This window comes from Embiotoca jacksoni, unplaced genomic scaffold (assembly GCF_022577435.1).
Source record: "Embiotoca jacksoni isolate LCO1_2020_lvr unplaced genomic scaffold, fEmbJac1.0.p SCAF_14, whole genome shotgun sequence".
NCBI classification, from domain to species: domain Eukaryota; kingdom Metazoa; phylum Chordata; class Actinopteri; family Embiotocidae; genus Embiotoca; species Embiotoca jacksoni.
This window is the reverse complement of record NW_027185274.1, coordinates 4,294,735-4,311,861: the sequence shown is the minus strand read 5'-3', so window position 1 is coordinate 4,311,861 and position 17,127 is coordinate 4,294,735. Positions and strand designations below refer to the sequence as shown.

Genomic DNA, 17,127 nt, shown 5'->3' with positions numbered 1-17,127 from the left:
TGGGATCCAATTTAAAATCCTCACAGGGAAAGCCTAGGATATACCGAGAATGGTTTATATTCCTGTAGTAGCATTACCAGGTGAGGTTATAGCCATTACTCTGAAGTGATACACTACCACCAGGACAAAGCATTACAAATATGGTCAAAAAACACCCTTATTATAGTATGTGAACTGAACAAATAAGTAACTCCTTGTTTATCCCCAGACAGACAGACAGACAGATAGACAGATAGATAGCTAGATAGATAGCTAGATAGATAGATAGATAGATAGATAGATAGATAGATAGATAGATAGATAGATAGATAGATAGATAGATAGATAGATAGATAGATAGATAGATAGATAGATAGATAGATAGATCTGAGAGGTAACACTGCTTGAAGACAGCAAAACAAGTAAATATCCTGTGTGAAAGAAATGAGAACAAATAATAACAACAACAAACACAGCAAACAACAACAACAACAAATAAAATCATTGTTTTATTCCCCAAAGCAAACATTAGAAATATCGTGGGAGATTGTAAATTGGTATTCCCTTCATTAGAGGGCTTTTCCCAAAAATAAAATCATAACTTTCTCATGGTATGATTATCTCATCATGTCATAACACATCTCGACCCAGTCACCTCAAATCCAGCAGAAAACATCTTGGTATTAACTTGCATGTTGAGTGAATCATATTTTAATCCCCCGCAAAAAAAAAGGCAGGGCAGCAGAGAGCATCATCAGATCACAGCTCATCTGTACGTCAACTGACTTCGCTGTTATGTAAGTCATGCTTTTCTTGCATCTGTAACTTCTGTTTAGATCTATGACATGTCATCATTTGTAAGGCTTGGGGCCTCTCAGCAGGTCGCTTGATGTTAGGTGGGTGGACGAACGGGTCGCTCCATCTCCAAACCTCCTTGGACTCCCCATCAGGGACTCCATGGGACTGGCAGGCCTGCGAATGAGGGCCCTGTCCCCCATACTCAGTGAGGAGACAGGGACGGAGGGCTTGGAGACAGCTGAGGGACTCTGAGGATCCAGCTTCAGGACAGGTTTGGAAGGGAGTGGCGCAAAGGAGACGACAGGGGCGCCACCTGGTTTGGAGCTGCTGTCACTGGGAGCAGAAAGTCTGCTACAGTCTGAGCCAGAAACTTCACCGTCACGGCTTTCCTGGAATGAAACCATCACCACTTGAAAGATGCTCTACATGGAACCAGGTTAACTTTACACAAGACTGTGAGGTTTTTAGTTTGAGGGTCAGTTGACTGAAGAAGAAATTAAAGCTTGAATTCTTTTCCACATAATTTGTATTAAAAGCAAACTTACAGTCGTCGTCTTCTTCTCCTTGTCAGTTTCACTTCCTGATGAGCCCGAACTCTGTTTGAAAAGCAGGGAAACAATAAAATTCATTTATTTCTCTTTCACATGAGACACAATTGGATGTTATTATTATTTTATGAGCAATTTACCTTTTTTTTCTTCTTCTTGTCCTCCTTTTTATTTTCCTTGTCACTGGAACAAGATGAACTTGATGAACTGGCGCTTGAGTCCTGTTAAAATAAAAAGCAGTCAACCCTCCATCATCAGACGAACTCTTTCAGAACACAAACAAATATCAAGTTATGTTTCTTTATCACACACCTTCTTTTTGTCCTTCTTCTTTTTCTTCTTCTTGTCTTTCTTCTTCTTCTTCTTCTTTTTCTTGTCATCATCACTACTAGAAGAATCCGAGTCCTTGGATGTAGATATGGTAAAAGTTATTGTACTGATGTTTTCCATCCAGTAGAAACTAGCACTTTAACAAATATTACTGTAAGACGAGGAAGGCTGTGTTGGACAAATACAATACGGCCACAGTTTTACCTTTTTCTTGTCTTTCTTTTTCTTCTTCTTTTTATCCTTCTTCTTCTTTTTCTTCTTACCATCATCACAAGAAGAATCACTGGAGGAGTCAGAGGAAGAGGAATCCTGGACAGACAAGATACACATGAGTACACAGCAGACACAGTGGTGTCCTGTTGCTAGCAGCAAGCTGTTTCATTTTCACTGTCCACAGGTGTTTGAACATTTTGGAGAAGATTTGAAACATTTTGGACATTTCTGTCAATTTTCAGGAATAAATATCCTCAAAACTCCTCAAATTAACCGAAAAACCTGAAATGAAGAGAAAACAATGACGCATTCTCACCTTCTTTTTCTTCTTCTTCTTCTTCTTCTTCTTCTTCTTCTTCTTCTTCTTCTTATCGTCATCACTAGACGAATCACTGGAGGAGTCAGAAGAAGAGGAAGAGTCCTGCACAGAAAAAGATACAAATTGCATTTTACTCAAAATAAAGTGCACAATGGATACAGCGGTGTCCTCCTGGTCAACAGCAAGACGTTTCATTTTCACTTTTCACAAGTGTTCGGTAGTCTTATGAAGCTTTTTGGACATTTATGTATATTTTCAGGAATAAATATCCTCAAAACTAATAAAATCAAACTAAATCCTGGACTTGGGGGGAAAAAAGAGGGACACACTCTCACCCTCTTTTTCTTCTTCCTTTTCTTCTTCTTCTTCTTCTTTTTCTTCTTATCGTCATCACTAGAAGAATCACCGGAGGAGTCAGAAGAAGAAGAGTCCTGGACAAAAAAAAAGACCCACATTGCAGTCACAGTAACTAAACAGCAGACTCAGTTGTGTCCTGTTCCATTTTGACAGATGTTTAGACATTTCTGTCAATAATAAACATCCTCAAAACTCATAAAATCAACCAAACTAGACTTGAAAAACAAAGTTCTCACCTTCTTTTTCTTCTTCTTCTTTTTCTTGTCTTTCTTTTTCTTCTTTTTCTACAGTAAAAATAACATGTACGCATGATGTTTAAACTTGGAAATGATGAATTTACTAAGCAGTCAATATTACATTTGCATCTTGTAATCTCACCTTGTCATCATCACTATCAGAGGAGGAAGAGGAGGAGCTATCGTCAGAGGAATTGCACTTCTGGAAAGGATATCAGTCAATCAGTCAGTAACAGAAGTTTGCCACACACATTTGTTTTCATGAAAACACAACTAACTGAGCGCAGATTTTCTTTAGAATTATAAACAGTGAGAGAACAACAATGGAAATGGTCTGGTTATTACATATAAACATAAGATAACAAGTGATCAAATATTGTGTTACCTTCTTCTTCTTTTTCTTTTTCTTCTTCTTCTTCTTCTTCTTCTTCTTCTTCTTCTTCTTGTCATCTTCACTATCAGAGGAAGAGGAGGAAGAGCAGCTGGAGTCCTGTAAAAAAAATAGCACAAAACCGTGACTCAATATCATTAATTCTTCCAAAAACAGTACTTGAGCAAAATATGAAACATACAGAAGTGTTGTCAAGACACGAACCTTATCCTTCTTCTTCTTCACCTTCTTCTTCTTCTTCTTCTTCTCATCTTCGCTGTCAGAAGAGGAGCTATCAGATGAAGAAGAAGAGGAGGAGGAGCTGGAGGAATCCTAAGAATCAAATCAAACACAAAATAATTTTTTTATATCTATAAATCTTATATTGTATTAGATCAGCACATTTACATTCACCGCTAAGGACAGTGGAGAGTTTTCAATTCATTCATCCTGCACACAGAGAGGCTTTTTACTCTGCATCATTGTAGTAAATGTTACAAATTCAATATACAACACTGTTTTCTCAGCATTCTCTGCTCTGTTTACCTTTTTCTTCTTTTTCTTCTTTTTGTCCTTTTTGTCGTCATCGCTGTCTGAAGACGAGCCAGAATCCTGTTACAAAACACAGAATTTAAATTTTTTTTCTTTAAATCACTGTGAATTTTGCTAATAAAATTTGCATCAGTACATGGTGGTTATAATGCAACACAACAATTGCGACGTGCATTAAAATGAAACAATCAATAGGACAGAAGTACAATTCCCAGCTCGGATCTCACTTCCACAAGCTGAACAACCATGTGGTTGAAGTGAGTGTGAATGCTGAATCTTTGGTTACCTTTTTCTTCTTCTTCAATTTCTTCTTCTTATCCTTCTCCTCCCCACCTTCGCCCTCATCGTCGCTCAGGTGGCCGTCCTCAATACAATCAGGGCCGGCCTCTGCTCCCCCTGCTGGACACGAAGCATCATTACAAACAAAACAATGACGCCTCCAGTCCCTGTTTGATCTGTTGAAGAGTCAGAGTAACGCACATACCCGCCAGTGTAGAGCAGAGTTTGCCTTTAAGCTCTTTGGTCTGTCACGACAAAAGAAAGCAGTGATTTGTCTGTGTGTTTGTGCACGTACACTATGTGTGCCATGTGAGTGTGTGTTGGTATTTCACCTTGTCACAATCGCCATCTTTCCTTTTATCTCCATCAGCACTTGATGCTGCAATCTCACCATCTGGAGAAATGGAGAGAGTGACAAGGAATCTTCTTATTTCCATTTGTTTTTGTCTTTTTTTTTGTTGCCATAATATAGAAAGACTTACCTGCTGCTGAAAGAGCTGCAGCACTGCTGAGCTCATCCTGCTCCTCATCCTGTGAACGAATACAGACAGTGATGCTTAGGATTGCAGTATTTCATGTACAAAATCTTAATAAAGCTGAAAAACAATGAGTTGATGTGTTAAGACAGTACAGTAAGACTATTCTCCTGCAGGTACAAACCCAGTAATGAAGCCAAAGCTTTCTTTTTATTGCAATCTTTTGAAGGCACAAATCTTCATCTGCATCTGCTCAGATCACCTCTCATCACAGACACAGATGCTGAGTGATTTTTGTGCCACCTTTCATTGTGGCCTTTGCTGAAAACAAGCTGGGTGGTCCCTCTCCTTTTTAGCCCATAGGATGCAGCATCCATAATTTGTATTTTTTATTTTCATATTTTGATTTGTCAGACCAGAGGACAGTTTTCCACGTTGCCTCAGTCCATTTTAAATGAACTCTGACCCAGAGATGTTTATAAATGGTTTTGTTTCTTTCGTTCACCCAGTCCTCTTTTTTGAAACGTGTTGCTGCCATCAAATTCAAAATGAGCATATATTATTCATAAAACAATCACATTTCCAAGTTGAAATATTTGATATGTTGTCTTTGTTCTATTTTTTTTAATTAAATATGGGTTTACAGTGTTTGGAAATCATGTTTCAGGAGAATAGTTCCTCGTGTATCTTGTCATGTCGTTCTCTAACAGGCTCTAACAAGCACAGAAGCCACCAGTCATCTTCTCAAGAGGAGTGTGTGTGCACTGTTGAAGAAATTTTGTTGATTTTCTTTTCCAGAAAGTGAAGACAAACCTTTTCCACAGTCATGAACTGAAAAACAGAGTTCAACTCTGCTAATGGTCACCTCTTATGAACAATATACTAAAAACTGTATGCAGAAACTAAAAAAAGCTGATTTTTCAAAGTAAAAGAAAAGGATTTTACCTTTTTCTTTTTCTTATCCTTCTTCTTCTTCTTTTTCTTATCCTTCTTCTTTTTCTTCTTATCTTTGTCACTGTCAGAAGATGAGGATGAAGATGAAGAACTGGAATCCTGTATCAATAAATAAATAAAATATGTTATTTATCATTCATGCAAAAATGACATGAAATATATTCTGCAACACAAGAGAATATATTTTTATGATCAGCAAAACTTCTTAATTGTGCGCATGACTGTAAACTTTCTGCAGTCATCCTAATCTTAATAAGCATAATAAATAATAGTAACAGTTACAGAAATATAAGCATTCAGATTATATTGCTTGGACAAATAAATAAACATCCACACTGCTTAACCTTTTTCTTGTCTTTCTTTTTCTTCTTCTTCTTGTCCTTTTTCTTCTTCTTTTTCTTTTTGTCATCCTCACTGTCAGAAGAGGATGATGAAGAAGAGGAGGAGCTATCTGAAGACGAAGAGCTGCAGTCCTGCGAAAACAAAAAGAGTAATATGAATGAAGGAGTAAAACAATTAACATGTCAATTATGATTATTTGTATTCACACAAGTACAACAGACAGATCGGACAGTTGACATTCAAGATAAAGATTTTTTTTTTTTAAACAAATTATACCTTCTTCTTCTTCTTCTTCTTTTTCTTCTTCTTCTTCTTCTTCTTCTTTTCATCCTCACTGTCAGAGGATGAACTGTCAGATGAGGAGGAAGAGGAATCCTGTGACAGATGAAGTTCAGTCGATAAAGATATGGTCAGGTCATGCTGTAATCCATATGTTAATGCTCCATTGTGTTCATTACATGCATGATGATTGTGCTCGTCCAGATTACTAAAACAGTAATTGTTGTATTATTTTCTGTATTACAACGTTGCACATGTTTATGAAATTCAGCCATACCTTCTTCTTCTTTTTCTTCTTCTTTTTGTCCTTTTTCTTCTTCTTTTTCTTCTCTTTCTTCTTGTCACACTCGGCATCTGAACTGAAATCCTACAGCAAAAAAACTAAAATTATGACAACAAGTTTTACAGCAACAGGTTTTAAAATCATCGTTTGACTTCTCTCTTACCGGGTTCCTCTTCAGACCCTCTGCAAACATTTGGTCATCGGGACCTTGAAACATTCAACACAATAAAATGTTATGCATTTGTTTAATCATTGAGAAAGAACGAAATAAATGAATATTGTATTTTGAATATTTTTCAATGTAATTCTGTCAACTTTATTTACAAAAACAGCAATGTAGGATTAAAAATAAATGAGAGAAGTTTTCATGAACTGTTGTAAACACAGACCTGTGAAGACATTTATTTTACAATTGCAGGATGACCATGAGGGCGATAATAAATACCAGAATGTACACGTCACAGTCTGAATGAGCACTAAATTAATGGCCTATTCTCTTATGTGTCAGCATACACTGAAACAGTTGGTCCATTATGACCAGAACATGTGGGGTTGCAGCGTGACAATGCTATTAAAGATATGTACTTTAAAAATGTTCTGTGAGATGACCTCTGTGCTACAATACAGAAAGTTATACAATGATACAAAATATACAAAATAAAACCTCAGCAGGCAAGAGGAAGATTTTTCTCACAAAGAACCTGAGATTTTTTTTTTAACAGAGTTCCTGATATGCAGTAGGATGCATGCTTTTATTAGGGAGAAGGCACAGAGCTGAGAAATGCATTACAGCATGAGACATGCTATGAGCAGCCATCTAAAAACATAATCACATTGCAAAGAGGAAATACTGTAATGTACTTACCAGCCTGAAATATGACAGCACTGTCCCAGATGTACTCTTTCTTCTCATCCTTTTCCTTCTTCTTTTTCTTCTTCTTCTTGTCATCCTGCAAGAAAACATTCAATATTAACTCTTTCATGGGTGGTATTTCACTGAATGTGTGCTCGTGCATGAAACTTGTTTGCAGAGTGAGACATTTGCCTAATAAAGTAAAAATACAGATAACGTCATGATCAGTATTATGTGACCTCGACTAGTTATAGATTAAGAATATTTTGCCATCATTATAATTAGATAACAAATGTCTGCACCTACTGTGGACATGCAGCTAAAACCAACACATAACAAACAACACGCACAGACTGTACTGTTTATGGCACATACAGTACATGATGCCACTCAGCGATGTCACCGTGCATGTAAGCACACACACAAACCCACAGATGCACTCAAACATTTTGTTGTCTCCAAATAAAGCAACAGAAATCATTTCACTTTACAACTATGACACAAAAGGTGTGTCAAACATTGTCATTGGGTGTGTTCCTCTGCCGTCAGATAGTGTGTTATCAGATCCAGGACACCGCCCATTGCCCGGGGTGAAATGCTTTCCAGTGCTTTGTGCACTTTACATTCCAATTGTTCTGCTGCTGTGATTTTTAGTCACATTTTCACTGCCATCAGAAGTAAACTGGTGGCTGGTGAATCATTTGATCCATGCAAAGATTAAATCTTAAGGTTAAAAGCTTAAAACCTTAAAAAGCTTTTGAGGGCTAAGACTTTTGCTTTTCCTCCAAATGTTGCTTCAAAACACCCTCTGAAAATGAAGACGCCATGTCATCATATGACTACAGTCCCTTGAAGATGAACATTAAAAGCGGAGATACTTGTGTGCTCATTGGTTTGGAGTTATTTCTAAAGCTGAAACTGTTGACAGAGGAAGCCTGGAGAGGGTTGTTTATCCCCTAATTTGCCAAAAGACATAGCAAATGGGCAGTTTTTAGATTTAATTTGCCTGAAATTCCACCCTAAATATTCTCTGAACAGACAGTGTTGTTAGCCAGAGACAATATCCTCACCTAAGGCAGCGATATTGTTAAAAGGGACCATCAATCTCCTTTTAGCTGATAGGAAACTTGTGGCCAAGGACTTAATTTAGCTCCACTGGAGGGAAGATTTTACAAGGATTTACATAAACAAAACTGCAGTCTCTCTGATTTGTTTGACAGATATTCTGGTCTCAAATAGAAATAAACTGTCTGAGAGTGTTCCACATCACTCAAGCATTAAGATGCCTACAAATAATCTGTGCAGGTGGTGTTGCCATGAACTTTTAAAAGCTTTGTGATGATAGCAGCTCGTGTATTAAATGTATGGGTGAGACAGGAGCTGCATGGAAGCAGCAGTTTTCTTCAGTCGTGAAAAAATAAAAACAAATTATTGACTTTTTCAACACATTTGAACAAGCAAGCATTTGATCCTCTTTGAACCAGTCAATGTCAATAAAGGTGATTTAATCAAACAAAGGACATAGATTTGATAATAATTTAAATAAATGAATAAAAAACAGATCAGTCATTGGGAAAAGTAAGTACACCCCTACATTCATCATCACACCTTCAAATCCCTCAAACCGTCAGGGTTTCAGATTAGACATTGATGAGTGACAAGTGGAGCATGTCCTACTTAAACTTTTTGACATCAAGCGTGTATGGTGGTCTTTACTATTGCAGTGTGATGTGTCATCGTGCCAAGATCTACAGAGCTCTCTAAGGCAATCCAAAAAGAATGTTGTGAACACCTCTGAGCGTAGGGACCTAAAGATTTCAAACAGACCCGTGTCCAGGACTGGATGCCCCACAAAATTGAACCACAGAGCAGACTGATTGATGTGAAAGAGGCCGCACTACAAAAGATTTGTGGGTAATTCTTGCAGCTGTTGGTGTCAAAGTGAATGTGTTTACAATGAAATTGAGATGGCACAGATTTGACGCACGAAAGCGAATTTTACATCGTATCAGAGAGCTTAAATGGGATAATAACAGGATAATAATCCTAAACACACTGGGAATTTAATGAAGAATAACTCAAAAAGGAGAAATGGAGGGTATGTAGAATGGCGTAGTTGAAGCCCACATTTGAATCCCGACAACAGGGGAATATGAAACAGATAGTACATTAAAGAAAACCCTCAAACAAATCGTGACTAAAGGTATCTTGCACGGAAGAGGGATCCAAAGTTTTAGCCAGCTGATGTCAGAAAGAGATGGACAATTGTGCTAAATACCTACAATATGATATTTCTGCATTACTAGATTCTGATGCAAAGGTGTAGTTACTTTTTTTCCACAGAAGAATATTATACCATTTATTAAATCATTTGATCATCACATTTATGATGAATACGTTTTCATTGAATCAGCACATACCAATCTGTAACTTACCTCACTATCACTGTCTGAGGAGCTACTGGAGGAGGAAGAGGAGGAGGAGGAGGAGGAAGAGGAAGATGAAGATGATGAGCATGAGCTGGAGTCCTGTTGAGGAAGAGGCAGGGAAGTTATGGCTCAACTTTGTGTCGACCTTGAACAGGTGAATTTATATGCTCCTTTGTGATTAATGAGAATCTAAATGAATGAGTCACTATAAACACATCAGAGTGAGGCTTTTTGTCATTGGTGATTAGAGAAGGTGGTGTCGCTGGCAGCAGAAAGGAGGGGCTCCTCAAGCACTTGGCAACACACAAAGGAAACTCCACGAGCAAGCATAGACACACGCCTATCCCTGCCGTGAGCCAATCATTGCAAAACTGACAGTTGATCCACATGATAAATAAATAACTCCACTCCTGGGTCAGTCCTGTTTGACTGGCTGTAGCAAGGTGGAGCCTTTACTGTACTTCCCTCCTGTGTCCTGAAGTCACAACTTAAGATTTCTACAAAGCAGTCTCAAATGTGTACCGTACAATCAAGGCAACACCCTAAAGCAGGATCGAGTGACTGTCACATGTAGATAGTCAGCAAAGCACAGGCCCAATATAATCTGTCCCATATTCACCAATGGTACTTCACTGAGCTGTAAGACACTCACCTTCTTCTTCTTTTTCTTCTTCACCTTCTTCTTCTTTTTTTTCTTGCCAATACCCTCATCTTCATCTTCGCTGTCTGAAGAGCTATCTAATGAAAATACCTCCTGGTAAAAGCATAAAGACAAAGCATGGGTTATTTCTGGTGGGAATCATTTTGTTTGACTATTATATAAAGTTATAGAGATGTTTGCATGTGACCTCTGATTATCTCACCAGTCCATCTCCTGTTCCTGCAGGGTGTCCGGGCTGACTCTTGTCTTCCCCTGTCTTGCCCAGGCCTGCAGGCTCTGCTACCTCAGCAAGGGTCTGCAGACCACCAGGGGTTACCGCTGAAGGCTGCTGGAAAGCATCCGCTCCACCTGCACCTAAACAGACGACACCATTACAGATGTTTAGCTGACAGACAGCAATTATTCTGCTCTCCCTTTTTGAAAATTTTGAATCTTAAAAGCATCAACAAATCAGCTGTCTGTAAAATGGACAATCAGCTGTTGTGACAACCCACTTTTGTTTTTTCCACGCTGGTTGAATAAAAACAAATGAGGGCACTGTGTGACAGCACTTCCTCATTATCCCACTTCCTCAAATGCACAGCCAGGTTAAAACACAGGGGATTAAAGAAATAACAAAAAAAACATAAAAAGCAATAAAAATGATGCATGCACATTGATCACTCTCTGGTGTCCTTAGTGATCAAATCTGGGGAAAAAAAAAAGCCCGACTAATAAAACAACTCAGAAAGGTGCCACACCCTTATACTAGAAGGAGAGAAAAGAAAGTCTAGTTATCTGTATATTGGTGACAGAAAGGCCTTTATTTAAGCAGTAATACATGGTACAGTTGGTTTCTTCGTGAAATGATTACTCTGTCACTTAAAAAAAAAGACACAAAACTAGATCAAATCTAAGCTCCTACTCATTAAACTTTACAATGAAAAATGATACAAATCAAAGTGGTAGACAGCAAACCTTTAAAGGGGCAGGACTCCATTTAGATCCCGACTGCTCCTCTGTCCAGGAGACCAGATCTCCTCTGACAAACCCACCTGTGTAGTTTGATGACAAGGTGTGTGTGCGTGTCGGTTTTGGGTGGGGAAACAGGTGTCAAGGTGTCAAGAGGGCCAACATCACGGACACTTCCCTAAAGAAGTTTCAAAATAAAGCTTTTTTTTTTTTTTTTTTTTTAAAGGAAATGTATCATTCAAATTAAAACGTGCCCTCTAATGCGCAAACTTCATTGATCATTCTGCTCGCTCTGATGCAATAACCGATTGTACGCGTTTATGTCGTAGATATACTTTTCTACAGTAGGTTTTATTTTGAAAGGAGCATCGTTTCACGGTATAACTGCTGACCACACTGACTGTATTTGTGCTGTGGGCCTTGCGCAGCTCCAGGATCAGCTGGTTTACCTGTCCCAACAGGTAATGCGTGTTATAAAACAAGCTTGCGCGTGTTTCCAGGAGTGGAAAATGTGAAGGAGGGTATGGTGGGTAAATTGTAACAGGTCGGTACCAGTCGCAATATTTATTACGCACAAATTATAAAAAAAAATATTGAAGTTATTCATACCACACAAGTTGACGGGTGATGCATGTTTACACTTATTTTCAAGCAGCACAGAAACACTCATTTTTAAATCGCATAAAGGAAAGCTTTTCTTTTGGTCTGCATTATACTTTATGAACTTCAAGAGGGAAATGAGCGCCGATTGAAATCATATAATTCTGCTGTGTCGCCTATGGCTAAAGTCACAGGTCGTGTAAATGTTTATCCTCCTGGTCAAACGTGTCCTTTCTGCATCCTTACAGCTTCCGTAGTTAAACATCTGCACAAAGTTAGAAACAGGAAACAGCAAAGAGTCTGAAATTCCGGAAGTAGGATTTTCTTACTCAAATAGAATAGGCTTGTAAAAAAATAATTTAAAATTACAACAAAAATAAGTCTGATTTGTACATTAATACAGAATATCATGGAAAATGCGTTACTGACTCATATGTGCAAAATAAAAGCGCATCTATTAACTAATAAGGGTAATATAATGCGACGTAACTGTTTTATTTTGAAAATTTCGACGGAAAATGTCACGTTTCTCTGAACCGGGGCTTCATCGTTGTGCATCGTACGCTGGCGAAGTAGTTATTGAACGAGAAGACTTTCATGTTTTACGCTTTTCAACGTTAAATCCTGATTCTCTCTCTTGAGTTTGACTTTATAATGCGGAGGAAGCAGCTCCCGTCACTGTATCGCGGAGGAGTCCCGTGATACCCGACGGTGGGACGGTCGCACCGCGTCTCCTCCGTCACGGAGCTTTTTGCCTGAAACATGTCCTGTTTTCGGGACGATGAAAGGTCGTGTTGTTTTTGTTTTTTTTGGTCAGTTGTTCTGCAGCTAAAGGGACAAAAGGAAGCTGTGACAACTCGCTAAATGCTGGTCTGCTCACATTTGAATGACTGACTGGTCGTCACCATGCCGAGCCAGACGATGTCCCCGCCGCTGACGGTGACTGTGCTGGCCGCGCTGTGGGTCAGTTTGGGTCGGTGCGGTGGCTCCGGGTCTCCGGGACCAGGATGTGACAGCGGAAAGGTGCAGTCTCAATACCCGTTATAGGTGTTGGTGCGGATGGCATCCAGTTTTAAAAAAAATATATTTTATATTATGTTATGTTATTAAAGGCGTGTAAATCCTTTCAATTTCGTCCTGTGCGTGCGTGATAGCTGTCTTTGGACAAGGACCTGCGTGCGGACGCGGTTTATTGGGACTGTGCGGTGTCTACCTGGCCAGAGTCTACTCAGGTAACCATGGATACAATACAATAGATATCATCACCTTCTCTATTACATAATGTCTCCAGAGGCTCAAACACACTGGGTGCCAGGAAGTTTAAAACAATCATGGGGAAGTAATTGCTGTGATAAACCTTGGACATCTGGCACGACCAGTCGTGGAAATCCTCTGCTGAAGCTTCTTGGCTCACTTGTAATCACCTCATCGATCATGTTCTGCTGTCACCGATTTAACCACCGTTCACTCTGTTTCCTATCTACAGAGACTTCCCAGTGTTGACACGGTGTACGACCCCGAGGTGAGTAAACACTTTACCAAGCACTTTATTTTACAAACTTCTTCATGGAGTTTTACCAACCTCTGACCCTCCAAACAGAAAAGGTAGCACGGCTGCCCCCTAAAATCAAAGCACAACTGGATAACACTCGGTGACAGTTCACAGATTTAAAGCCTATTCATGAAATCAAACAAAAGCTTCATGTCAAGTCAAAATGTATTTAAATAGCACATTTAAAACACAACAAAGGTTGACCAAAGTACTGCACACAGACAAACGTCATGCATGCGAACAGACTCGATCAATAAAAACAAGTGACGTTAAAATCACGATAAATTAACACAAATCACACAAAAGTCTTAAGTAGAGGTTAAAGCGGATAGGCCCGTGAAAATAAAGAGGTTTTTAAATGGCTTTTAAACATTGGTAAAGTGGTTGACGACCTAATATGAAGGGGAAGGTTGTTCCAGAGTTTAGTGGCTGCAACAGAGAAGGTACGGTCGGCCCGGGTCGTCATTTTAGATCTAGGAACCACTAATAACTGTTGGTCGAGAGACCTGAGTGAGCGAGGTGGGTTATAGAGCTGCAGCAGGTCGGACAGATCGGCTCCATTTAAACACTTGAAAACAAACATTCTGTACTTGACAGATGGCCGATGAAGACATTTTAGGATTGAAATGTGTTCACGCTTAAAAGTCTCGCTGCAGCATTTTGTACCAATTGAAATCGTGATAAAAGATTCTGGCCAATTCCAGCATACAGAGAATTACAATAGTCCAATCTAGACGAGATAAATGCATGAATAACTTTCTCAAGGTCTTTTGAGGAGAAAAAGGACAAAAATCACACCCAGATTCTTAACGTGAAAATTACAGTGGGTTGGCCACGGGGACAAGACACAATGAAGGACTGTTCGGTGTAACAGCTGAAAGGCGAGAGGGATTGAGCAGCAAGATCTGTTTTACCTTCATTGAGGCAAAGAGCATTTAGCGAGAGCAAGTTTTGATATCAGCCAGGCAGCTCATTAATTCATTTACAGAGGCAGTGCCAGATTTGAGGGGAAGGTTCATGTTGCAAGTGGATGAGTTGTAGCAGCCTCGGTTTGAGTTCACAAAAACACATCCGTTGCACATCTAATTTGACCTGGTTTCTTTTCACTGCAGCCAGCCAGGCCGACATGTATGGATCAACCTATCTCCTTCAATCACACACTTCCCAGCAGGTGAGTGGACCGACATGTGTTACAGGTGTGAGGTAATGCGCTGCGCAATCGCACCAGTCAGCCTCGCGTTATTCTAAACAGCTGACTCGTGCGCACACGTAAACTTTGTCTTCTTGGTTTCTCAGCTTTGCAAACATCGAGCTGTGTTTCTGTTTTTGTGTTCATGTGTGTTGCAGCGGAGCGTACAGACCGGTGAGGGCAGAGAGTGGAGAGTACTTGTATTGTCCTCCTCAGCGCTGGCTTAACAACCTGCACGTAAGTTATGAAATCCAACGTGTTGTGATGCTGCTTCGGCCTCTTGTCTCCACTCTCGCGTCACTTGACACGCTCAGCACAGCAAACAAATAGATGTTTGTATGGAGGACTTTGATGACGAGGAGATGACTTTTCTCACAGTAACTCCAGTTAGAGAGACACAGACGTTCACCACAGCACCAACATATGTACTTTCAGCACTCGGTCACATGAGCATTTAGGGATGTACAGTGTGGTTGTTGCTGCATAAAGAGGTGCTCAGTGGAAGAGAGTATAATATACTGTGATACAAGCTCCTACGTCAACATATATCTACATATAGATACATGGACTTCTTTTTAATCAATACATTTTTGGTAAGTTGATTGTGTAATCATCAGCATGATTTTTAGTGGCGAGCTAATGACACCATCTGTCCTCCCCACCCATTATGTAAAAGCCGCTTTTTATGAACAATATAATAATAGTTAATATAGTATTGCCATGTATTCCTGGATCTTAATACCGCTTTTATTTTCCCCAATATGCCATAGTTTATTTTGACAGTGGTGTTGACAGCAACATACCTGGTTAGTAAATATTACAATACAGACCCAATTCCCATATTATCTTCCATGTTGGCAATCTTCTGTGTGCTATTATCAAACCAGAGTTGAGACACAATCAGTGTGTTGTTCCAGTGTAATTAGTAATACGTGGAAGTCTGCCAGCACTTATATTCTACTGGTTTGGACTTTTGGTAGCAGGGCTGCCACTGAACACAGAGTTTCTTTGGAAATCAGGGATTTGATAAACAGTGATGGGATTTATTTTTTTTTTTATTAATGGGCCGTAGCTCACCAGAATGCCAGAATGTACTGTAGGTCACAGGTGGCTTGTTTGGTGGACGTCAGCTGTTTGGCTCCACAGAAACAACCGGACACTTTTCCTTCTGGAGTTGGAAAAAATGATCAACAGAAGAGGATAAAATACAACGTTGATATTATTCTAACCACTTGGTTATTGAGCGTCCTAAATTTTGGTTGAAACCAAATAAGTGGAAAGCCGGCGGTCTCGGCAGAGAGGGAGAGGGTAGTGACGGTGTTGTGTTTGTGTGTGTGTTTTTTTTTCCAGCATGGAGCGACTGTTTTGCTGTATCACCCCTGCTCACCGCTCCCCCAGCGTCACCTCCTCTCCGGCTTGGCCCGCTCCTGTCTGCCCGACTACATCCTTACCCCACACCCACAGCTCAACGAACACATGGTGAGAAACAACTTTGAGGGCGATGTCACGCCTGTGGGTTGTTGCTCGGGTCTGAATCAGCTAATGAGCGTGTAAACCTGGGAGTTTTGGTTCGGTTTCTTCTCACACGGGGAAAAAAAATCCAAGCGAACCAAAACGCATCACAACAAAACACCTGAGAATCGTCACTCCGCTTAACGGTCAGATGTGTCTGGGGAGGAAAGTAAATACCGAAAGAAGGTCCCGTGTTGTGGACTTGCAGAGCCACCATTTAAGGTTAAACAGCATTTCTGCAGGTCTGATAAACGTTCTGTCGTTTCAACCGTTTATCAAGACAAACTGCAGACGTCTGAAACAAAATCAAAGGACCATGTTTTCACGATGTATGTTGTGGCGATGTACAGTATGCGAAGTGAAGTAACGGGTCATTTATAAGTTGGAACATAATGGTACAGAAATTGCTTGTAACTTGTGAATTAGAAATGCACATCTGTAGCAGCAAAACCAGTAAAATTCTTAATTGTTGAAGTTTAATGTTCGTCTGTGACTTCATTAGGATTAGGGATGGTACGTGATTTTGAATATTCGTTCAAATCTATAATGACTAGTATACGCGACTGCCCTTCTTCATTATTTCATTTATTTTTTTTTCACTGGCGCCTGGTTTTAATGCATTACTCTTGTCAGAAGGTGGCGGTAAAGCACCCAAAAGCTGTCTGCCAGCCGCCATTAATCATAAGGAGAAGAAGAAAACAGTTGCTACCAGGCTCCAACGTGAATAATCGATTCATTATCAATAAGTTCTGATTGAATTTTGAATAGTATTTTCGCTTGAAATGCACATCCCTGAGTAGGATGTGAACTTTTAGCATCTGGAAGAGGGGAGTGACAGTATGTTACCTCTGTTCTGTTTTCAGCCGATAGCCTTGGTGTCCTGGGGTCGGACATTGGAGCTGTCCACCGTGTCATCTTCAGACATCTGTGATTGGCTGGAGAACACAACACCCACAGGAAGTAAGACTGAAGGTGTGACCCAGACCAGGAAATACAACCTGCTGTTGACGCGGCCAGCAGGGCTGCGCCGCCAGGAGCAAGCTGAAAAAATGAAGGTGGGGAAAG

The 17,127-nt window shown here is 39.8% G+C and overlaps 2 protein-coding genes across 3 annotated transcripts in view; one reads left to right on the top strand and one right to left on the bottom strand.

The window, feature by feature from the left end:
* Window positions 1–475: 475 nt before the first annotated feature.
* On the bottom strand, window positions 476–11,321 carry LOC138197077 (cylicin-2). 2 transcript variants are annotated; one of them, XM_069147555.1, is made up of 26 exons: window positions 11,216–11,321; window positions 10,461–10,612; window positions 10,250–10,351; window positions 9,604–9,696; window positions 7,181–7,265; window positions 6,479–6,522; window positions 6,310–6,399; window positions 6,030–6,128; window positions 5,756–5,884; window positions 5,403–5,510; window positions 4,464–4,512; window positions 4,314–4,375; window positions 4,187–4,226; window positions 3,989–4,101; window positions 3,697–3,762; window positions 3,376–3,483; window positions 3,166–3,270; window positions 2,923–2,982; window positions 2,781–2,828; window positions 2,523–2,618; window positions 2,185–2,289; window positions 1,860–1,964; window positions 1,638–1,730; window positions 1,466–1,546; window positions 1,323–1,373; window positions 476–1,166 (listed from the first exon to the last, which is right to left on the bottom strand). In XM_069147555.1, the coding sequence occupies exons 1-26, from the start codon at window positions 11,235–11,237 to the stop codon at window positions 831–833; spliced, it is 2,442 nt and encodes an 813-aa protein (XP_069003656.1). In that variant the 5' UTR covers window positions 11,238–11,321; the 3' UTR covers window positions 476–830. The 2 variants fall into 2 exon arrangements, with proteins under 2 accessions (XP_069003656.1, XP_069003659.1); XM_069147558.1 differs by having other exon boundaries at window positions 3,989–4,098.
* Window positions 11,322–12,351: 1,030 nt separating this feature from the next.
* Window positions 12,352–17,127, top strand: part of tp53i13 (tumor protein p53 inducible protein 13) — a 10,125-nt gene continuing 5,349 nt past the window's right edge. Inside the window, exons 1-7 of the mRNA XM_069147554.1 lie at window positions 12,352–12,832; window positions 12,964–13,041; window positions 13,296–13,331; window positions 14,474–14,532; window positions 14,709–14,787; window positions 15,901–16,029; window positions 16,926–17,117. Of these exons, the coding sequence (XP_069003655.1) occupies window positions 12,716–12,832; window positions 12,964–13,041; window positions 13,296–13,331; window positions 14,474–14,532; window positions 14,709–14,787; window positions 15,901–16,029; window positions 16,926–17,117 (690 nt within the window). The 5' untranslated portion in view covers window positions 12,352–12,715. The remainder of the gene's footprint in view (window positions 12,833–12,963; window positions 13,042–13,295; window positions 13,332–14,473; window positions 14,533–14,708; window positions 14,788–15,900; window positions 16,030–16,925; window positions 17,118–17,127) is intronic.